The following is a 24,476-nucleotide window of genomic DNA, read 5'->3' on the forward strand; positions in this document are numbered from 1 at the left end:
TAAATTTATTAAATACATAAGTAAAATAAAAGGAGAAGGGAAGTGAATAATAATTCTGTGTACCAAATAAAAAGTCTTGAAAGAAGGGGTGACTTAAAGGTGGGCAGGGATGAATTCCTTCTGTAGGCTCAGTTGTTTTTTTTTTTCTTTTTTGGCGATACGCGGGCCTCTCACTGTTGTGGCCTCTCCCGTTGCGGAGCACAGACTCCGGACGCACAGGCTCAGCGGCCATGGCTCACGGGCCCAGCCGCTCCACGGCATGTGGGATCTTCCCAGACCGGGGCACGAACCCGTGTCCCCTGCATCGGCAGGCGGACTCTCAACCACTGCGCCACCAGGGAAGCCCCTAGGCTCAGTTTTTTTAATGTATTATGTGTGAGGTATATTTTCTCCAGTGTTTTTTTCTGGCCAAGTTTTTTCTGCTTCATTGAGAATTAGCCCTGATGTGACTAGTTGGATAGGGAGAATCAAGATCATTATTACATTACTGAATCTGTTTAGTCCTCTAGCATGGAGATTTGGTTTCTTTATATCTTGCTCTTTGATAGTTACTGTGTCATAGTACCAAGTGTAACAAATTCACTTACCCTATTCTTTAACAAGTGGTATCTGCCAAGTAACAAGGGATGCCCTAGTCCTTGTTTTTCTGCCTTGTGTGTTTATTTACAGTTACGGAGTGTTTTATGTAAGGCCTGGTAAAGTTGTCGCTAGTTATAAAAAATTTACAGTGATTTCAGAAAGACAGGATAAACATTGTAACTCTTACTACTTCTGTCTTCTGAGAAAGTCTTTTCTTTCCAGTAGTAAACCCTCCATCTTTGCTCTTGATCCCACCTCTTCCTATCTCCTCCCCTCCCCATTTTGTTTCAGTTATATTTACCTTCTCTCTTGTTAAGTCAGTCTTGGTTAGTTCTTGCCTATGTATAAGTATCATGCTGCTAGAAAAATTTCTTGACCATGCCTCTCTAGGAAAATGAAATGTCCTAAATCCCAAGGTCTTGATGATGTAAAGAAATCATTTAGGTACATTTAAATATATATATTAGTAGCTAACATTTATTGAGTGCTTATTCTGTTCCAGACCCTGTTCTGTGAGCTTTTTCATGTATTATCTCATTTAAGCCATACAGCTCTTTGAGGTGTAGGAGCTTTTAGGGGGATCTTCTCTGACCTCTCATATTAAATGAATCAATAGCATAAGTTAGACTGATATTTAGTAAGCACACAATAAATATTAGTCATTGTTGCTGTTATTAACTAAAGTAATATTCTCATTTTTTTCACTCTGCTTATTTTCTGTGCCTTACATCTATGCTCATAGGACTACCTGCCTTGTTTGTTGGGTATTTGTCTCTCTTAATAAAGTGTAAGGATCCTGAGGACAGGGACTTCTTTGTAGTCCCTGTTGTATCTCTAGCACTTAGAACTGTCCCTGGCACCTAGTAAGTGCTCAGCTGGTTCTTAACTGAGTGACTTAACCTCATTTTGCTGTTGAAAAAAACAGAACCATAACTGGTTAATAGCTTACCAAGGCCATTCAGATGGAAGTGATGGAGCCAGGTGGGATTAACACCAAGAAGTCTAATGCCTATGCTCCATCCAAGTAAACCTCCTAAGACTTCCTTTTAGGTTCTTTATGAAGTCACCTACCTAGACTAGGTCACTTGGTATTTTATCAGTGTATCCTGTGGTTTCCCATTCTTTTCCCTTAGTCATATTGTTTTTACTCTTCAAATGGACTGCCACAGTGTTACTGGCTCATGTATCTCTATCCTTAAGACCTCCTTCAATGGAAGTCATTGAAGAAGCCTGAGGTAGTATCCCACTTGTTAATCTACCCACTCAGTCAACAAATATTCTATTAAGTGCCAACTGTATACCACATTGAAAATTACATTTTGTTTGGCCACTTTTTAAATTATTTGTTTTCAGCTTGCATTGTGCTTGGTTATAAATAGCTTCTCTCCTTTTTAAAGTGTAACGTTTACATTATTGGCATGGTGGTTTATTCATGAGAGGCTTTCTGGTATAACAGATCAGAGCTGCAGTTCCAGACACACACAGTTTGAGTTTGAATCCCAGCCCTTATAGTTACCTTGAGCAAATTCCTTAAGTTTTTATTCCCTGATTTCCTGTAAAATAAGAATAATCATAGTTTTTACTTCATGGAGTTGTTGGAGGATTAAATTAATCAAGGCACATAAGCTCTTAGATGCCTGGTATATAATAAATAATAGTAGTTATATTTATTCAGCACTGTATATTATTATTATTGTATCCCATGGTGCTTAGTATAGTTTTTTACTTTTGTGGTTTTCTGGTTGGGCTGAAAATGTAGAAGATTAAGTTAGTCATATTCCTGAGCTTATGACACACAGTCATCATTGATCCTTGCAAGATCACTTCTTATTTTGTACATTTATTCTTTTTATTCACATAATTCATTTCTCTTCCTCCCTTTCTCTATGTTTGTTTTTTCCTTTTAACATTTATTCTTTAAAAAAAATTATTGAGGTACAGTCAATTTACAGTATTATATAAGTTTCAAGTGTACAACATAGTGATTCACAATTTTTAAAGGTTATACTCAACTTATGGTTGTTATAAACATTTATCTTGAACACGAGTATTTTTCTTATTTTTTACCTTTACATAAATCTGAATTGCATGTTTTGTTTTAGATTTTATTTCTTTTATAGTTTTTCTTTCAACTCAGTGCGGTTTTTAAGATCCTTCATGTTACCACGTGCAAGTCTAGTGCTTTGCTTCCAGCAGCTACACAGTTCAGGTGTGTGTCTACCCATCCGTCCACCCATTCCCGCAGCGATAGGCACCCAGGGTGCCTCTAGCTCCTTGCCACCACATGCAGCGTGGCCTTCTTTAGACATTCCTCTTCTGAACCTGGTGTGAACATTTCTTTGACATATATACTAAGGAGTGGAATTTCTGGCTCACAGGGTATATGTCTACTTAATTTAAGTGTACTTCCAAATTGCTCTCCAGAGTAGCTGCCTGCTCTACATTCCTGTGTTTTTTGTCTATGAGCACTAGGGTTGTCCTGCTTAGAGACCCCTTGGGGTAATATATTTGCTGTCAAATATGGGAGGAAGTATTATATGGTAGAAGAATTACTCTTCCTTAATTCATCAAATCCAAGCCACCTGGATTGGAAAACGGACCACTATGTGTATTGCTAGGGTTAAACACTGCCAAGTTAAACTGTCATGTGCTGTAGTTTGTAAGATGCATTCCAGCTTCAGAGATGAAAAATGTGGAAAAGTGTCCATCTGGGATTGATGAAGAAACAGTATTTTTAGCCACTCATTCATTCTCCAAAGCTTACCAATACATTGAACATCAGGGATACGAAGATGAAAATGTCGCATTCTAGCATTACAAAAATAAATTTCCCTCCCAAGACTATAGCTCCATGATAATGGTTGGAGTGGGAAGCTGGGAAGTGTAAGTCTTTAACTGGACAGATTGTTGTCTCTAATAAAAACCAGAGTTACCTGAGAAAGAGGGGAAAACTTGATGTTGGGAGACAAGTAACAGTTTTTTCCATTCATCAAGGTCTTTTTTAGTTCGGAAATATGTGAATCTATATAATATAACTTCTCTCCACACCAGTATGGCAAGGGTACAATGCTTATGTTTATTACAGCTTATTACTGGTGGTACAGTTTATTACTAAGAATGTCTCGACCCATGTTGATTTGACAGAAGCAGGTTGGTCCCAGGAAACTTAAAAAGCATGGATTCCCCCTCCCCACTCAGCTGCTTGCTGACTGAGAGCACTGGGAAGGCAAGCTGCTCAGGCCAAACTTCCTAATCTTAGAGGATTGTTAGCTTTGCACTTTTATCCCCACTTATTGCTACCTAAATCACTTTCCTTATTCCCCTCCTTACTCCTTTCTTCCTCATTCTTCTTGCTTGTCAATTTTTAAATGCCAAAATCTCTCTTGGTTTATTTCTCATTGGAGATCTGTGGGTTCTTTATTGCTTGGAAATGGAGGAGTGAATCTCCCTAGCTTGACTGTCTCTGAATTGAGGGACTTAATCTAAAAGTCAGTTAAAATTGTAGAAGTTCTAACCCTGGAAAAAACGGAAGTTTCTCCTTGTGGTAACAGTTTTCTTGATTTGCAAAATAGTAATTATGAGGAATGTGGTTATCTTTTGTTGATTTAAGACATTTATTGAGACATGTTGCCAGGAATATAGCAGTAAATATGACAGAGTCCCTTTTTTATGGAGATCACATTCAAGTGAGAGACATGATCAAACAACAATTAAACAAGATATCTTCAAGATATGTGACGTGACATTGCTCAGCAGTGCGAGTTTTCTGCTTTGGATAGGGAGTCAGCAAACTTTCTCTGTAAAGGCCTGGGCCAGACAGTAAATATTTTATGCTTTGCAGGCCACATATGGTCTATTACATATTCTTCCTTCTTTTTTTTTTTTTTCTTTTAGCAACTTTATAAATGTAAAACCTATTCTTAGCTCATGGATAATCAGGAACAGGACATGGGCTGGATTTGGCCCATCACCATGGTATATTAACCCTTGCTTTAGATTATGTAACAGAGAAGTCATTTGCAGATTTTAGGCGCCTGGAGTGACATGTCCTGATTTTTATTTTCAAAATGTCGGTGAAGTAATAGACTAAGAGCAGATAAGGTAGAAGAGGAAGACAGTATTAGGCTATTGCCTTACGTAAGACTCCTAACTTTTTGGCTTCATCACCTGGAGCCATTTATTGAGAAATAGAAGGCTGGGAGAAAACTGATATAGGAGATAAAGTTTAAGTTCTGTTTTGAATATGTTAAACTTTAAATGTCCACCCATTAGACTCATAAATAGAATTGTCGCTCTGACTTTAGAGGACAGTCCATGACCAGGGAGTTTGGGGGGGGGGGCACACACACGTAATATACATCAGCATGTAGGTGCCACTTAAAGCTATGGGATTTGGTGGCATTACGTGGGGAGAGTAGAGGGCCCCAAACCAAGTCAATGAGTAGTCAAATATTAGGAATGTGTTAAAAGAAGAAAATCCAGCAAAGGAACCTGAGAACCTTGAGAGGGTCCAGTGAGTTAAGCAGGAAAACCAGGAGGAGTATCACATAAGGTGAAAGAGGATGGAGTGGTCAGCTCTGCCAAATCATGTTGTCAAGTAAGATAAATACGCAGAAATAACCATTGGACTGGGCATTATGGATGGGATTCATAACTTTAACGAGAATTGTTACTGGAATAGTGTGGGACAAAAACCATATGGAAGTTTTGCTCTGATGATGAGCAGAGAAAATGGTACTGTGGCAGAGGAAGTGGTGGGATCAAGGGAGTGTGGTTTGTTGGGTTTTTTAATGGGAGACAAAAACATGTTTGTTTAATGACAGGAATAGTTCAGTAGAGAAGGAGAATTTGATGACACAAAAGGAATTCACTTGAATGTATTAAGGACTGACTGTTAAATTAATCTGCATATTTTAAAAGGTGAACAAGAACTGCCTGGGTTGAAAGGGAAAGAGTAAAGAATTTTTTAAATAGTCTAAGAGTGAACTCGGGTGCATGGAGGCTTAAGAGGGAGCACAGCATATTGGGGAAATGGCAAGCACTTACTTTTGCTGGAACAGAGTTTGCTTTTAAGCTAGGGATGAGAGACATGGTAGGTAAAGGCCAGATCAAGAAAGATTAGTATAGTATGCCATTAGGTTTGGAATTTATTCTGAAGACAGTGAGGACCCTCTGAAGGATTTAAAACTGGGGAAATAAATTTTTGATAGCATTTTTAAAAGATAAGATGAAGATAGTTTTGGAGATTGGCAAAACTGAAAGCAGGGAAACCAGTTAGGAAACCATTATAATAATCCAGGTGAGAGATGACAGGGGTCTAACTGAAGACTTGTCACTGGGTATTAAAGAGGATGGTATAGTTTTGACAGCTTTTTACGGAATAAGCTCAACAATAAAAACAATGATGTCAGAAGAGGGGGAAGATGGCGGAAGAGTAAGATGCGGAGATCACCTTCCTCCCCACAGATACACCAGAAATACATCTACACGTGGAACAACTCCTACGGAACACCTACTGAACGCTGGCAGAAGACCTCAGACCTCCCAAAAGGCAAGAAACTCCCCCATGTACCTGGGTAGGGCAAAAGAAAACAGAATAAACAGAGACAAAAGAATAGGGACGGGACCGGCACCAGTGAGAGGGAGCTGTGAAGCAGGAAAGGTTTCCACACACTAGAAGCCCCTTCGCAGGCGGAGCCTGTGGGTGGCAGAGGGGGGAAGCTTCAGAGCCGCGTAGGAGAGCGCAGCCACAGGGGTGCGTAGGGCAAAGTGGAGAGGTTTCCACACAGAGGATCAGTGCCGACCAGCACTCACCAGCCCGAGAGGCTTGTCTGCTCACCCGCTGGGGCAGGCGGGGCTGGGAGCTGAAGCTGGGGCTTTGGTCGGATCACATGGAGAGGACTGGGGTTGGCTGCGTGAACACAGCCTGAAGCGGTTAGTGCACCATGGCTAGCCAGGAGGGAGGCCAGGAAAAAGCCTGGAGCTGCCGGAGAGACAAGAGACTTTTTCTTCCCTTTTTGTTTCCTGGTGCACAAGGAGAGGGGATTAAGAGCGCTGCTTAAAGGAGCTCCAGAGACGGGCACGAGCTGTGGCTAACAACGCGGACACCAGAGATGGGCATGAGACACTAAGGCTGCCGCCACGAAGAAGCCTGTGTGCGAGCACAGGTCACTCTCCACACCTCCGTTCTGGGGAGCCTGTGCAGCCCGCCACTGCCAGGGTCCCGGGATCCAGGGACAACTTCCCTGGGAGAATGCATGGCACGCCTCAGGCTGCTGCAACGTCACACCGGCCTCTGGTGCCGCAGGCTCGCCCCACACTCTGTACCCCTCCATCCCCCCGGACTGAGTGAGCCGGAGCCCCCGAATCAGTGGCTTCTTTAACCCCGTCCTGTCTGAGCAAAGAACAGATGCCCTCCAACGACCTACATGCAGAGGCAGGGCCAAATCCAAAGCTGAACCCTGGGAGCTGTGAGAACAAAGAAGAGAAAGGGAAATCTCTCCCAGCAGCCTCAGGAGCAGCAGATTAAATCTCCACAATCAACTTCATGTACCCCGCATCTGTGGAATACATGAATAGACAACGAACCATCCCAAATTGAGGAGGTGGACTTTGAGAGTGAGATTTATTATTTTATCCCCTTTTCCACTTTTTCTGAGTTTGTACGTGTACGCCTCTGTGTGAGATTTTGTCTGTTTAGCTTTGCTTTCACCATTTGTCCTAGGGTTCTATCCATCCATATTTTTTTTCTTTTTTTACGTTAAAACAAATTTTTTTTAATAATTATTTTTCTATTTTAATAACTTTTTTGTTTTACCTTACTTTATTTTATTTTCTTTTATCCTCTTTCTTTCTTTCTTTCTTTCTACTTTTTCTCCCTTTTATTCTGAGCCATGTGGATGAAAGGCTCTGGTGCTGTAGCCAGGAGTCAGTGCTGTGCCTCTGAGATGGGAGAGCCAACTTCAGGACACTGGTCCACAAGGGACCTCCCAGCTCCACATAATATCAAATGGCAAAATTTCTCCCAGAGATCTCCATCTCAACACCAACACCCAGGTTCACTCAACGACCAGCAAGCTACAGTGCTGGACACCCTATGCCAAACAACTAGCAAGACAGGAACACAACCCCGCCCATTAGCAGAGAGGCTGCCTAAAATTATAAGTCCACAGACACCCCAAAACACACCACCAGACGTGAACCTGCCCACCAGAAAGACAAGATCTGGCCGCATCCACCAGAACACAGGCACTAGTCCCCTCCACCAGGAAGCCTACACAACCCACTGAATCAACTTTAGCCACTGGGGACAGACACCAAAAACAATGGGAACTACGAACCTGCAGCCTGTGAAAAGGAGACCCCGAACACAGTAAGATAAGCAAAATAAGAAGACAGAAAAACACACAGCAGATGAAGGAGCAAGATAAAAACCCACCAGACCTAACAAATGAGAGGAAATAGGCAGTCTACCTGAAAAAGAATTCAGAATAATCATAGTAAAGATGATGCAAACTCTTGGAAATAGAATAGAGAAAATGTAAGAAACATTTAACAAGGACCTAGAAGAACTAAATATGAAACAAGCAATGATGAACAACACAATAAATGAACTTAAGAATACTCTAGAAGGGATCAATAGCAGAATAACTGAGGCAGAAGAACGGATAAGTGACCTAGAAGATAAAGTAGTGGAAATAACTACTGCAGAGCAGAATAAAGAAAAAAGACTGAAAAGAACTGAGGACAGTCTCAGAGACCTCTGGGACAACATTAAATGCACCAACATTCGAATTTAGGGGTTCTAGAAGAAGAAGAGAAAATGAAATGGACTGAGAAAATATTTGAAGAAATTATAGTTGAAAACTTCCCTAATATGGGAAAGGAAATAGTTAAGTCCAGGAAGCACAGAGAGTCACATACAAGAAAAATCCAAGGAGAAACACGCCAAGACACATATTAATCAAACTGTCAAAAATTAAATACAAAGAAAACATATTAAAAGCAGCAAGGGAAAAACAACAAATTACACACAAGGGAATCCCCATAAGGTTAACAGCTGATCTTTCAGCAGAAACTCTGCAAGCCAGAAGGGACTGTCAGGACATATTTAAAGTGATGAAGGAGCAAAACCTACAACCAAGATTACTCTACCCAAAAGGATCTCATTCAGATTTGATGGAGAAATTAAAACCTTTACAGAAAAGCAAAGCTGAGAGAGTTCAGCACCACCAAACCAGCTTTACAACAAATGCTAAAGGATCTTCTCTAGGCAAGAAACACAAGAGAAGGAAAAGACCTATAATAACAAACCCAAAACAATTAAGAAAATGGGAATAGGAACATACATATCGATAATTACCTTAAATGTAAATGGATTAAATGCCCCCACCAAAAGACACAGACTGGCTGAATGGATACAAAAACAAGACCCATATATATGCTGTCTACAAGAGACCCACTTCAGACCTAAGTGAGGGGATGGAAAAAGATATTCCATGCAAATGGAAACCAAAAGAAAGCTAGAGTAGCAATTCTCATATCAGACAAAATAGACTTTAAAATAAAGACTATTAGAAGAGACAAAGAAAGACACTACATAATAATCAAGGGATCGATCCAAGAAGAAGACATAACAATTGTAAATATTTATGCACCTAACATAGGAGTACCTCAATACATAAGGCAAATACTAACAGCCATAAAAGGGGAAATCAACAGTAACACGTTCATAGTAGGAGACTTTAACACCCCACTTTCACCAATGGACAGATCATCCAAAATGAAAATAAATAAGGAAACACAAGCTTTAAATGATACATTAAACAAGATGAACTTAATTGACATTTATAGGACATTCCACCGAAAAACAACAGAATACACATTTTTCTCAAGTGCTCATGGAACATTCTCCAGGATAGATCATATCTTGGGTCACACATCAAGCCTTGGTAAATTTAAGGAAATTGAAATTGTATCAAGTATCTTTTCCGACCACAACGCTATGAGACTAGATATCAATTACAGGAAAAGATCTGTAAAAAATACAAACACATGGAGGCTAAACAATGCACTACTTAATAACAAAGTGATCACTGAAGAAATCAAAGAGGAAGTCAAAAACTACCTAGAAACAAATGACAATGGAGACATGACGACCCAAAACCTATGGTATGCAGCAAGAGCAGTTCTAAGAGGGAAATTTATACCAATACAATCCTACCTTAAGAAACAGGAAACACCTCGAATAAACAACCTAACCTTGCACCTAAAGCAATTAGAGAAAGAGGAACAAAAAAACCCCAATGTTAGCAGAAGTAAAGAAATCGTAAAGATCAGATCAGAAATAAATGAAAAAGAAATGAAGGAAACGATAACAAAGTTAAATAAAACTAAAAGCTGGTTCTTTGAGAAGATAAACAAAATTGATAAAACATTAGCCAGACTCATCAAGAAAAACAGGGAGAAGACTCAAATCAATAGAATTACAAATGAAAAAGGAGAAGTAACAACTGACACTGCAGTAATACAAAAGATCATGAGAGATTACTACAAGCAACTCTATGCCAATAAAATGGACAACCTGGAAGAAATTGACAAATTCTTAGAAATGCACAACCTGCCAAGAATGAATCAGGAAGAAATAGAAAATATGAACAGACCAATCACAAGCACTGAAATTGTAACTGTGATTAAAAATCTTCCAACAAACAAAAACCCATTACCAGATGGCTTCACAGGCAAATTCCATCAAACATTTAGAGAAGTGCTAACACTTATCCTTCTCAAACTCTTCCAAAATATAGCAGAGGGAGGAACACTCCGAAATTCATTCTACAAGGCCACCATCACCCTGATACCAAAACCAGACAAGGATATCACAAAGAAAGAAAACTACAGACCAATATCACTGATGAACATAGATGCAAAAATCCTCAACAAAATACTAGCAAACAGAATCCAACAGCACATTAAAAGGATCATACACCATGATCAAGTGGGGTTTATTACAGGAATGCAAGAATTCTTCAATATACGCAAATCAATCAATGTGATACACCATATTAACAAACTGAAGAAGAAAAAAAATATGGCCATCTCAATCGATGCAGAGAAAGCTTTTGACAAAATTCAACACCCATTTATGATAAACCCCTTGCAGAAAGTAGGCATAGAGGTAACTCTCCTCAACATAATAAAGGCCATATATGACAAACCTACAGCCAACATCGTTCTCAATGGTGAAAAACTGAAACCATTTCAACTAAGATCATGAACAAGACAAGGCTGCCCACTCTCACCACTCTTACTCAACATAGTTTTGGAAGTTTTAGCCACAGCAATCAGAGAAGAAAAGGAAATAAAAGGAATCCAAATCGGAAAAGAAGAAGTAAAGCTGTCACTATTTGCAGATGACATGATACTATACATAGAGAATCCTAAAGGTGCTACCAGAAAACTACTAGAGCTAATCAATGAATTTGGTAAGGTAGCAGGATACAAAATTAATGCACAGAAATCTCTTGCATTCCAGTACACTAATGATGAAAAATCTGAAAGTGAAATCAAGAAAACACTCCCATTTACCATTGCAACAAAAAGAATAAAATATCTAGGAATAAACCTACCTAAAGAGACAAAAGACCTGTATGCAGAAAATTATAAGACACTGATGAAAGATGATACAAATAGATGGAGAGATATATCATGTTCTTGGATTGGAAGAATCAACATTGTGAAAATGACTCTACTACCCAAAGCAATCTACAGATTCAATGCAATCCCTATCAAACTACCACTGGCATTTTTCACAGAACTAGAACAAAAAATTTAACGATTTGTTTGGAAACACAAAAGACCCCGAATAGCCAAAGCAATCTTGAGAATGAAAAACGGAGCTGGAGGAATCAGGCTCCCTGACTTCAGACTATACTACAAAGCTACAGTAATCAAGACAGTATGGTCCTGGGACAAAAACAGAAAGACCGATCAATGGAACAGGATAGGAAACCCAGAGATAAATCCACGCACGTATGGTCACCTTATCTTTGATAAAGGAGGCAGGAATGTACAATGGAGAAAGGACAGCCTCTTCAATAAGTGGTGCTGGGAAAACTGGACAGGTACATGTAAAGATTAGATCACTCAAAGTTAAGCTCAAAATGGATTAAAGACCTAAATGTAAGGCCATAAACTATCGAACTCTTAGAGGAAAACATAGGCAAAGCACTCTGACATAAATCACAGCAAGATACTTTTTGATCCACCTCCTAGAGAAAGGGAAATAAAAACAAAAATAAACAAATGGGACCTAAGAAAACTGCAAAGCTTTTGCACAGCAAAGGAAACCATAAACAAGACCAAAAGAGAACCCTCAGAATGGGAGAAAATATTTGCAAATGAAGCAACTGACAAAGGATTAATTTCCAAAATTTACAAGCAGCTCATGCAGCTCAATAACAAAAAACAAACAACCCAATCCAAAAATGGGCAGAAGACCTAAATAGACATTTCTCTAAAGAAGATATACAGACTGCCAACAAACACGTGAAAGAATGCTCAACATCATTAATCATTAGAGAAATGCAAATCAAAACTACAATGAGATATCATCTCACACCAGTCAGAATGGCCATCATCAAAAAATCTAGAAACAATAAATGCTGGAGAGGGTGTGGAGAAAAGGAAACACTCTTGCACTGCTTATGGGAATGTGAATTGGTACAGCCACTGTGGAGAACAGTATGGAGGGTCCTTAAAAACCTACAAATAGAACTACCATATGACCCAGCAATCCCACTACTGGGCATATACCCTGAGAAAACCATAATTCACAACGAGTCATGTACCGAAATGTTCATTGCAGCTCTATTTACAATAGCCCGGAGATGGAAACAACCTAAGTGTCCATCATCAGACGAATGGATAAAGATGTGGCACATATATACAATGGAATATTACTCAGCCATAAAAAGAAACGAAAATGAGCTATTTGTAATGAGGTGGATGGACCTAGAGTCTGTCATACAGAGTGAAGTAAGTCAGAAAGAGCAAAACAAATACCGTATGCTAACACATATATATGGAATTTAATTTTAAAAAATGTCAAGAAGAACCTAGGGATAAGACAGGAATAAAGACATAGACCTACTAGAGAATGGACTTGAGTGTATGAGGAGAGGCAAGGGTAAGCTGTGACAAAGTGAGAGAGTGGCATGGACATATATACACTGCCAAACGTAAAATAGATAGCTAGTGGGAAGCAGACGCATAGCACAGGGAGATCAGCTTGGTGCTTTGTGACCACCTAGAGGGGTGGGATAAGGAGGGTTGGAGGGAGGGAGACGCAAGAGGGAAGAGATATGGGAACATATGTATATGTATTACTGATTCACTTTGTTATAAAGCAGGAACTAACACACCATTGTAAAGCAATTATACTCCAATAAAGATGGAAAAAAAATAAAAATAAAAATGATGTCAGATAAGAATAAGCAGTGGAGGAGATATATCAAATATGCGTGACTCAGATTTTTTTGCTTTGGAGCCCAGGGAGATGTAAGGAATATAAGATAAGTGAGGGTGATGACTAGGTTCATTTTGGACATTTATTGCAACACCCATGTAATCAATTGAAGATGTATAGTAGGCAGAGATTATAGATGGATCTGAGGTATATATTCAGGGTCTGGCCAGGAAATAATTAGCTGGGCAAGGCACCAGCATAAAAATTCCAGTTGTCAAAGGGTTTTTCACTTAGATTAGATTAACGGGAAAAAATGATCTTAATGACAGCCTGGCAAAAAAACATTCATAAGGCAGCAGATTCAAAGCATAGTTTTTTTGTTTTTTGTTTGTTTGTTGCGGTATGCGGGCCTCTCACTGTTGAGGCCTCTCCCTTTGTGGAGCGCAGGCTCTGGACGCGCAGGCTCAGCAGCCATGGCTCACGGGCCCAGCTGCTCCGCGGCATGTGGGATCTTCCCAGACTGGGGCACAAACCCATGTCCCCTGCATCGGCAGGCGGACTCTCAACCACTGCGCCACCAGGGAAGCCCCAAAGCATAGTTTACCAACCATTTTTATGAACAAACAGAAGGTTTTATTAAATGATAAATTTGCGAACTGACCGTATAATTTATCTTTTTCTCTTTTTTAAGATTGAAGAATTGGAAGAGAAGCTTAATGATGCACTTCACCAGAAGCAGCTACTAACATTGAGATTAGAAAACCAGTTGACTTTTCAACAAAAGGATGCCAGGTAAAAGTTTTAAAAAGCAGCAATACCGGGCTTTCCTGGTGGCGCAGTGATTGAGAGTCCACCTGCCGATGCAGGGGACACGGGTTTGTGCCTCGGTCCGGGAAAATCCCACATGCCACTGAGCGGTAGGCCCGTGAGCCATGGCCGCTGAGCCTGCTCGTCCGGAGCCTGTGCTCCGCAACGGGAGAGGCCACAACAGTGAGAGGCCGCGTACCGCAAATATATAAATAAATAAATAAGTAGCAATACCTGTCTAGCAGTTAGTAATGTCATTACGTATTCATGCATGTGATCGTAAGCTAAAAAGAGAAATCTTCAATCAAAGACGGTAATAATTTTTACATCCAGACTGACAAAAAAAACTACTTGATACGTACACAAAATTCAAAAAGCCAGAATTCAACATTCATTCAACAAATATTGCCAGTGTCAGTGAACCATAAATGACAATGGAAGCTCTCTAAACTCACCACCACTTAACTGGCTGTCTGGATTAAATTTTTCATTTGCTCTGTAGAACATACTGATATATTCTTATGGCCCATTGAATTCTTCTGGGTTAATGTACCTTTTGTTTGCCTACATACTTCCTCCAGCTCAGTTGTGTGTTTATGCAGAGTCTGTTGTGTTTACTCTCAAATATGCCTATGCCAATCATACTTATTATACTTACATAATCATACTTACACTTAATTAACATTATATTTTAAAATGAGTACAAAAACATGTCATTTATTTGCAAACTATAATGAATTCTTTGGAAAGATTCAATTAAAGCGAGTGACTAAAAATCATCAAATTAAGTGTAAGCAAGAGGTGTTTAGAGATTAGGGGCAAAAATCAAATCCATAATAAGTATCCTCAGATTTCCCAAGTGTCTTTTCAAAAGGTCTCCTGCCATTGTAAAGAAATCAGATTTGGAAATCATGAAAAATGATTTACAGAAAAACAAAGCATATCTCCGTATTACAAAAAATCTGTACCCTATGTAAAAAATGTTGCCAGTGAATGTTTATGTCTATATTTTAATTAGCTGTAAATGTGTAAAGTAGGTGTCTTTTCCCTTTATAAGATCTTACTCTTTAACTGATATTTTAAAAAATTATCAGACCAATTATCAGCTACTATCTCATTAGATAAGTGGTTCTCAAATTTTAGCATGCATCAGAACCACCTGCCGGGCTGAAAAAAGATTTTTGGGTCCCACCCTCAGATTCTGATTTGAGTTGGGCCCTGAGAATTTCCATTTTTACCAAGTTCCCAGATGATGCTAATGCTGCTACTGGTTTGGGGATAACACTTTGAAAACCACTGCATTGGATAATAGGACTTCTACTCTATTTCTTTAGGCACTGATCAAATTAAATGAAGTGGAGAGGGCAGTAGGAGACTATTGCAGTAATTCTCTTGATAGCTGATAGTGGTAAAAAGTGGTTGGATTCTGAATATATTTTGAAGGTAGAGTTGATAGGATGTCCTAATGGATTAGATGTGGGGTTTAGGAGAGAAAGAGGAATCAAGGATTGTACCAACATTTTTGGCCTGAATAAATGAAGGGATGAAATTGCTGTCAACTAAAGATGGTTGGGAGTGGTGGTGGGATGAATTGGGAGATTGGGATTGACATACATACACTAATATGTATAAAATAGATAACTAATAAGAACCTGCTGTATAAAAAATAAATAAATAAAATAAAATTCAAAACTAAAGATGCTGAAACCATAGCGGAATAGGTTTGTGAGAGAAGAGCAGGAGTTCAATTTGGAACATGTTAAGGTAGAGTTGTCATATTAGAAATCCATGTGGAGGTATATGAGAAGTCTGATCTAGAGATATAAATCTGGGTCATTAGGATATAGATGGTATTTAAGTCACGAGACTGGATGAATTCCCCAAGGGAGTGAACACAGACAGAGGAGGGGACTGAGTACTCCAACACTAAGGCAAACTAGATAATAAGACCGAGAAAGTGCCACCAAGAAAATAGGATAAAAATGAAGAGGAAAAAAATAGGGTGTCTGGGAAGCCAGATGAAGAAAGGAGGGAGAGATCAGATGTCTCAAGTGCTATTGATAGGGATGGAAAGAACTGAGAATTGATCATTAGCAATCTGAATGTTACCAGACCTGATTGGCCTGGGTTTAAGAGGAAAGGCATTGAAGAGAGCACATACAGAATACTTTAGAGAAACAAAAGGGGCAGTGAAAGGGGGTCAAAAATTGTGGGAGCTTGTTTGTTCATTTAAGACAGGACGAATAACAGCATGTTTGTATGTTGATGGGAGTGATACAGTAGGAGGGGGAAAAATCAGAGGGTGCCTTCCTGCTCAAAATTTTTGGGTGGGCAACTAACAATGTGTACTACATGGATTCCTTGAGAAAGGCGGTTGATTATGTGTGGATTACTGATTTCATTACCTCATTGGTTGAATGAATACATTATGGTGGTTCAGTGTTGCCATCTTAAAGAGGTATACCTTGAAGTACCTGGATAAAGACAAATGAAAATTACTTTAATGAGTAGGGTCCAAAGCAGGTATATAAGATTTACACCTTAAGGAGAAGACATGTATAATTTTATAATTTGTATTTTAAATGTTATTAAGAACATTAATTTTCTATTTAATAATTTATGTGGCTACACATTCAGTAATTAGTGTAGCATTGTCATTTCGTGTTTAACTGGTTAAGTCAGCATTTAGTTGGAGCCAAAAATACTATTAAGCTTCTCATTTCTTAATTTTATGTTACTATAAAAAAGGAACTTTGAGAAAATTAGATCTCAGTGATTTTTTTAAGCTTGCTATACATTCTCTCCTAATGTAGAAAATATCAAGAACTAATGAAACAAGAAATGGAAACTATTTTATTGAGACAGAAGCAACTAGAAGAGACAAACCTTCAGCTAAGAGAGAAAGCTGGAGATATTCGTCGAAACCTGCGTGACTTTGAGTTGACAGAAGACCAATATATGAACCTAAAAGGTCTTCCGGAAGATCAGCTTTCTATTCCTGAATATGTGTCTGTAAGTGTCTTGTATCATTAAAAAAAAAAAAAAGAATGCATATATTTCCAGACTAAAATTTGCCATTTCTATAGTAGCCATAACTTTTTTTTTTTGCCATAACTTTTGAAGTACCTAATTGATAAATTATTTTATGACTCTGATCTGAAGTGAGTGAATGGTGTTCAGATCACCAAATTTTAAAGGGTCTTGGCCATTGACCTCCAAAGTCAAGCAATAAATAGGGCTCTAAAGTTAATGGCTGGATAATCCATAGAAATGAATTATTTTATCATAAACTGTGGCAGTTTATAATGTTCTCAAATGAAAAATTATAGAGATAACAGATTAGTGTTTGCCAGGGGTTAGGGACATTAAAGAAGAGGGGAGTGGTGTGATTATAAAGGGACAGCATGAGGGCGATCGTTACGGATCTAGGTCAGGATCTCAACTGCAGTGTTGGTTACACAAGTCTGTATGTAGGATTGATCTATGGCAGTGTTCTCAAATCTTTCTGATATCAGCATCCATTTACACTCTAAAAATTATTGAAGGCCCCAAAGAGATTTTGCTTATATAGACTATATCTGTTAATATTTACCATATTTGAAATTAAAACTGAGAAATTTTTACAATACAGGAATACACAAGTACACACTTCATTAGCCTTAAGGGCGATGATATCATCACACATCATGTAGCCACCGGCAGACACTTAATGGGCATAAGATTAAGAGTAAAAGAGGCAAAAAATATTAGTATTACTAGGAAAATAGTTTTGGTCCCATGGATTTCCTGAAATGGTCTCAGAGTGGCAGGGTGGGACCAGGGCTCTCAAGAGCACACATCTCACACAAACTGCAAGTTTGTGATATACAGAGGTCATTTCACCCTAAGAGGCTTGATTTTTTTCATATGTAAAAGGGTTAATAATAATAACAGTGCCTTTTATTCAATAGCTTGTCATAATCTATGATGAAAAAGAATCTGAAAAAGAATATTTATATGTATAACTGAATCACCTTGCTGTATAGTGGAAACTAACACAGCATTGTAAATCCACTATGCTTCAATTAAAAAAGAATAATAATAACAGCAACTTTCTGTTGAGGTAATTGTGAAGATTAACTATGAATTTGTATGTAAAATGCTTAACACAGTGCTTAGAACATAGTAAACACATAATAAATATTATCAGTTCTTTTTGCTGTAGTGGTTGCTACTCTTGGTTCTCATTTGGATAAGGCTTCCAGATTAATGATTTCCTACAAAACGGAGTACTGTTTTTTGTCCAGCTTTTTATTTAACATAGCTTGAACATAATCGTTTTGCCCAAAGTACTGTCCAAAACCAATTAAATATCTCCAGTGCTGTCATTGAGGCTTTAGCCATTGTAGATGGAAAGTATCCCATTAGTGGCAGGCATACATATTTTTGTTCTCTGATCTGTTAATGTTCCTTGTCTTATCTTTTGTTTTCAGACAGTACCATCCTAACTAGTTAATTATACACAGGTTCATTGTGTCAAGTACTAGCCTTAGGACTTGCCTCTTACCAAATATGGTACTCCTGCAATACAGCAATACATTAAGGAGTTTCAGACTGTATGCCTATACAATAAATAGTCCCTAATTGTCCTCTCCTAATTTGCTGATAGCTTAGTTTTGTAGGAGCTTGTTAGTTGGAACACTTTACTAAGTTAAGGCAGGCAAATTCCCCTGAGAGAATTATGAGTGGGAAGAGAGGTCTGAACTGAATGGAACAGTGACATGAAAATACCTCCTGATTCATCCTGATTATCCCTTCCACAGCGGTGGTAGTAAGTAGATTTCACCAAGAGCCTGGGGTGTAGGCTTTTCCTATATTTAGGCATGGGAGACAGAGCAGTGCACAAACCAGACAAAAATTCCTGTCCTCACAGAGCTTACATTCCAATGGAGCAACACACACAACAAATTAAGATATGTAGAACGTTTGTCCTAAATGCTATGGAGAAAAGAGCAGGAATGAAGAGTGAGGATGCTATTTTAAATCAGCGTAGGGGAGGGAGTTCCCTGGCGGTCGAGTGGTTAGGACTCCATGCTCTCACTGCCAAGGGACCGGGTTCGATCCCTGGTCGGGGAACTAAGATCCCACAGGTGGCGCGGCCCCCAGAAGAATCTGGTTAGGGAAGTCAGGGAGGGTTTTACTGATAGGGTGATGTCTGGTCAGAGACCAGAAGGGAGTGAAAGCATGAGCCGTACATTTATATGTGAGAAGAGCTTTTCCATCAGAGGAAAGAGCAAGAGCAAAACTCTGGAACACTTGATGTGTTGAGGAAATAACAAGTGGATAGTGTGGAGTGAGCAGTAGTGGGAGGTAAGGAGTAAGGAGAACATGGAGGACTGATAGAAGAGAGGAAAGAGAGACCGTGTCACAGGTGGGGAGTTACAGATAATCTGGGCCTTGAGGGGACTTAATTGAACATTAAGACTTAATGAAGTATTAGTGGTCAGGGACAATTAAAGACCGTCTTGTATCATTTTGTACAAACAAAACTTTATATATAATAAATATAATTTATATAATCTGAATATATAATCTGAAACACCTTAACACTTTCCTTTATTATCTTAATACTTTTCCTTGTAGTACTGATAATTGAGAGTGCTGTTAATTAGCAAATTTTAATTGTAATTTGGGTCTCGAGACTGCTTATAATTTGATTTTTTTTTCAAAGATCCGGTTCCATGAACTAGTGAATCCATTAAGAAAGGAAATCTCTGAACTACAAGTGAAAAAGAAAGACCTGGCCGAAGAATTAAGTGAAAACAAGGGTCAACTGAAACAACTGACTGAGGTTTGTATAATTTTGATCCCTGGTGTGAAGAAGCTCCAAGAGGTCCTTAAGATTTGTGATAGGGAATATAAAAATCAGTGAAAGAAAAATGGAACTCGGGGATGCTGACTGCTGTGATTCTTCATAAGTAGTGGGAAGGAGGTGAGACTGGAAATAGCCATCTTATTTTGGCAGGGTACGTCCATGATATTGGCCGTAATCCCCGGCTGAGTGTTTTGTTGTTGTATCTCATTTCATTCTCAGTTCTTCATTACAGATCCGCCCTGTTGGTGAAAAGAAAGGGAGCCCTTGTCCATTTATAAGTCATTTTGCCTCTTCATCCAATACAGTTAGCTCTCCTAATACCTGTTCAGAGCACATGCACTAATGTTAGCATCCACCCCACTGATGCCTTGTGCTGTGCTAGGTGCTGGCAGCAGTGAGTACAAGAGAGACAGTGCCTGCCCTTCCAGAGTTCAAATTCTAGTAGGTTGGAGTTATACCTTAGATGATATCTTGACACTCATTCTTTGTGTGACCTTGAACAAGTCATTCAATGTTTCCTGCTCTGTCAAATGAAGAAAATAATACTGTTTGTCCCATTTACTTCATTGAATTGCTCACAATTCTGTTTCAAAGTAAAAATGTGATTTTTAGCAAGGTTGCCTATAAACTATTTTGTGTCCTATTTCAAGGGCAACTTTTACCAAAGATCTGTTATCCAGAAATAAACAATTATGATTTAATTTATATTTTGATGCTCTGATTTGCTGCACTGTTAGTGCTGGATGGAATCTACTTTGGTCATTATAGAGCCAATATTACAGGCAAATGAAGGCTCAGCTTCCATCTGCTCATAGGAGCATTGAAGTCATCAGGAGTGATGCCAGAGAGGCCGATGTGCTGATGTGAACCCTACCACAGGGGTCTATTATGGTGGTTTTTTTCTGCTGCTAACCGGCCACATTGTGCAGGTAAACTGTTTTGCACATTTAGAAAAATAGCTCTTAACTTTTAAAAAATTTGCATCTAAAGTCAAAATAATAAAGGACAAAGAAGACCTCAATTTGGCTACTAACTAATTTTGCAACCTCGGGCAAATCATTTAATCTCCATTGTCTCTGTAGAATGCCCAGGATGGTGATGGTGGTGGCAGCAGCGGTGGCGGTGTGCCACATGGTTCGTTAGAGACAAGGCAGATAAGTTTTCAGGCTTAGTTCTGCAGCACGTTATGGTACGTCAGTGTCCCTCAGGGACTTCTTATTTTTTAGAGGGAGGACTGGAGGAGCTTTCTATCCTTGTTTCTATCAAACCACCTCTATTTTTTTTTTTTTTTTTTTTTTGCGGTACGCAGGCCTCTCACTGTTTTGGCCTCTCCTGTTGCGGAGCACAAGCTCCGGACGCGCAGGTTCAGCAGCCATGGCTCACGGGCCCAGCCGCTCCACGGCATGTGGGATCCTCCCGGACCGGGGCACGAACCCGTGTCCCCTGCATCAGCAGGCGGACTCTCAACCACTGCGCCACCAGGGAAGCCCAAACCACCTCTATTTTAATCTCTTTTGACATTTGGGGATTCTAAGAGTACCTTCTCCTGAACAAAGGATTCTTTGGACCAAAAAAAAAGAAGGCTTGGATCTCTAAAATTATCATTAGTATGTGACATATTTTTACTGTGTGGTAAAGCAAGTCTTTCTACTCTCAAGGGTCAGTAATGGCATTGTATCCCAGATTTTAGTTTGTTTCAACCTTCCTAATACCTTTAGTATTTTATTGACATGAAAGCATAGAAAATTAACACTGGTTTCACTCATAGAGTTCCTTAGTGTTTTTAGTGCATGAATACCTCTTGAACACAGAAGGAGTTTTGTTTGTGAGCTTGTGTTAGGGTTCTCCAGAGAAACAAAGCTAACAGGGTATGTAAATATATATGGAGAGACGTATATTTTAGGGAATTGGTTCTTGTGATTGTGGAAGCTTGGCGAATCCAAAATCTAATGGGGTAGGCTGGCAGGCTTGGAGATTCAAGGGAGGGTTGCAGTTTGAATCCAAAGGCAGTCTGCTGACAGAATTCGTTCTTGCTCAGGGGAGGTCAGTCTTAGTTCTAGTGAGGCCTCAGCTGATTGGATGAGGCCCACCACGTTATGGAAGGTAAACTGCTTTACTCAGAGTCTACTGATTTAAACGTTAATCTCATCTAAAAAATGCCTTCACAGAAACATGTAAAATAACGTTTGACTGAATATTTGGGTACCGTAGCCTAGCCAAGTTGACATAAAAAATTAGCCATCCTAGAACCTTTCCATGTGCAAGTTTGCTTCTTAAAGGTTTACCACCTCTCAGCTGAAAATACAATCTTCTGTCTTAAACCTTTTCCTGAACTTAATGTAAAGAGGGAACTGAATCACATTCAGGAAAAAAGAAAAGTAATGCCTTATCTCCATAATAAAAGGTCTTAGAAACTCAGAGAATATGATTTAGACATAATAGAATTACTTTTGTATTAAAGCCACCCTTAAAGTTAGATTCTTCTGCTCTGTCAAGGGCCTAGTACAGGTCAACTTGCCCAACACTCAGAAAATATAGACTGAAAAGTTTTAAATGAAAAGTCACCAGCTAGGACCTTTTTATAAGGATATAGTGAGTGAATGTTAATATCTAATATTAAAAGAAATGTTTTTAGCAATATATTGTGGGGGGTTATTTTTTGAAATGATTTGTTAAATTATTTACTGCTCTGGTATCTGGGGAATTCAGAGATACTAGTTTGAGTTTCATCTCTGCAACTCGACGATGGTGTGATGATCTTGGATAAAAAACTTAGTCTTTACTGCCCCTCCCTGCAGTCCCCATCTGTAAAATAGGGATGAGAATATGTAACATCTGCCTCACTCACATGGCCATTATTATGAGAATAAAATTTATTCAATAAATAATTCACTATACCTTGATTATGTGGCAAGCATTGTTCTAGGTACATGGAATACCTCAGTGAACAAAACAGAGATCTCTGGCCTCATGGAATTTATGTTTTAAAAGGAGTGCAGGGAGCTTCCCTGGTGGCACAGTGGTTGAGAATCCGCCTGCCAGTGAAGGGGACACAAGTTCGATCCCTGGTCTGGGAAGGTCCCACATGCCGCGGAGCAACTAAGCCCGTGCACCACAACTACTGAGCCTACGTGCCGCAACTACTGAAGCCCGTGCGCCTAGAGCCCATGCTCCACGACGAGAAGAAGCCACCGCAATGAGAAGCCCGTGCACCGCGACGAAGAGTAGCCCCCGCTCACCACAACTAGAGAAAGCCTGTGTGCAGCAACAAACACCCAACACAGCCAAAAATAAATAAATAAAATAAATAAATTTATAAAAAAAATAAAAGGAGCGCAGGGAGGGACTTCCCTGGTGGTCCAGTGGCTAAGACTCCATACTCGCAATGCAGGGGGCCCAGGTTCGATCTCTGGTCAGGAAACTAGATCCCACATGCTGCAACGAAGAGCCCACGTGCTGCAACTAAAGATCCTGCATGCCACAACTAAGACCCGATGCAGCCAAATAAATATTTTAAAAATAATAAAATTAAATTTTAAAAAAAGGAGTACAGGGGAACAAACAGTAAACATTATATTGGAAAGGAAGCACAAAGTAAAATCTCGAGTTTGCAGATAGCAAAGTTTTTCTGAGTGGTAGAGTACTACGCTAGTAAGGCAAATTGGAGGAAGATCTCAGAAGATTAGCAGACTGATTATAACCTGTGTGTTTTCTTTTATGTAACCTCTCAGTTTATGATCCCCAAATCAGCATATTCAAAATTGGTCACCAACCCTAGAGACTATATTTTTTTTCTATTTTATTATGAAAGTTTTTGAGCATAGGTAACTAGAAAAAATTTTACAATGAACACCAGTATACCCGTCACCTAATTTCTGCCATTAGCATATCACTATACTTATATTAATCACATACCTGTCCATCTATCCATCCACTGGTCATATTTAATTTATGAGAAATTGCCAGACTGTTTTCTTTGTAATGTATCAGTAGTTCCTTTTTTTTTTGGGTAATATTTAATTGTATGGATATATTCATCCTCCAGTTGATGGGCATGTGAGTTATTTCCACTTTGGAGACATTATAAATGAAGCTGCTACAAACATTTGAACATTGGCTTTTGTGTGGACATACTTTTTTGTTTTTCTTGTGTAAAATTTAATAGTCAGATTTTTCACTTCTAGATTTCCATTTGGTTATTATAGTTTTTATTTCTCTGCTATTTGTGTATTCATTATAAGCACATTTTCCTTTACACCACTGAGAATAGTTAAAATCTCTGCTTTAAAATCCTTGTCTGCTAATTCCAAAATCTGAGTCACCTCAGAGATTGTCTCTGTTGATTGTCTTTTCTTTTAAGGATGGGTCACATTTTCCTGTTTCTTCAAAGGTTGAGTAACTTTAAATTGATAATTTAAATCTGAGTAAATTTAGATCTTAACATTGCAACTGTTAGGTTGTGAAGACTGCATTTTGACAGTGCTGATGCTTTTGTTTTAGCAGGAATTTAACTGGTTTGTACTCAGATAGCATGCTCTGTCTCTTGGGCAGCAGCTCAAATTTCAGTTAGGCTTTTCTGGCCTTAGTAGGACTGCTTGGGTCTGCCCTACACATGTGTTGTTCAGAGGTCAGCCAGAGATCTGGCAGAGATTATCTGCGGAACTCAGAGTACCCCTTTTCTGGCTGTCTCTAGAATTCCCTCCTCACTTTAGAGCAGCTGAGTTGCCCAAAACTCTTGTTTTCTGGTTCTTCAAGCTAGAAAGATGAAGG

General features: G+C 39.1%; 1 protein-coding gene across 4 annotated transcripts in view; it reads left to right on the top strand.

Moving 5' to 3' along the window:
• The window catches only part of PIBF1 (progesterone immunomodulatory binding factor 1), a 212,324-nt gene that overhangs the window by 2,104 nt on the left and 185,744 nt on the right, over positions 1 to 24,476 (top strand). For all 4 annotated transcript variants that reach the window (XR_013824935.1, XM_079903403.1, XM_079903405.1 and 1 more), the window contains exons 3-5: positions 13,737 to 13,837; positions 16,666 to 16,864; positions 19,563 to 19,682. Coding sequence is in view for 3 of the 4 variants with exons in the window: in XM_079903403.1 (XP_079759529.1) it covers positions 13,737 to 13,837; positions 16,666 to 16,864; positions 19,563 to 19,682 (420 nt within the window). In the remaining variant the exon portion in view is untranslated. The remainder of the gene's footprint in view (positions 1 to 13,736; positions 13,838 to 16,665; positions 16,865 to 19,562; positions 19,683 to 24,476) is intronic.

This window comes from Stenella coeruleoalba (genome assembly GCF_951394435.1).
Source record: "Stenella coeruleoalba genome assembly, chromosome: 18".
NCBI lineage: Eukaryota > Metazoa > Chordata > Mammalia > Artiodactyla > Delphinidae > Stenella > Stenella coeruleoalba.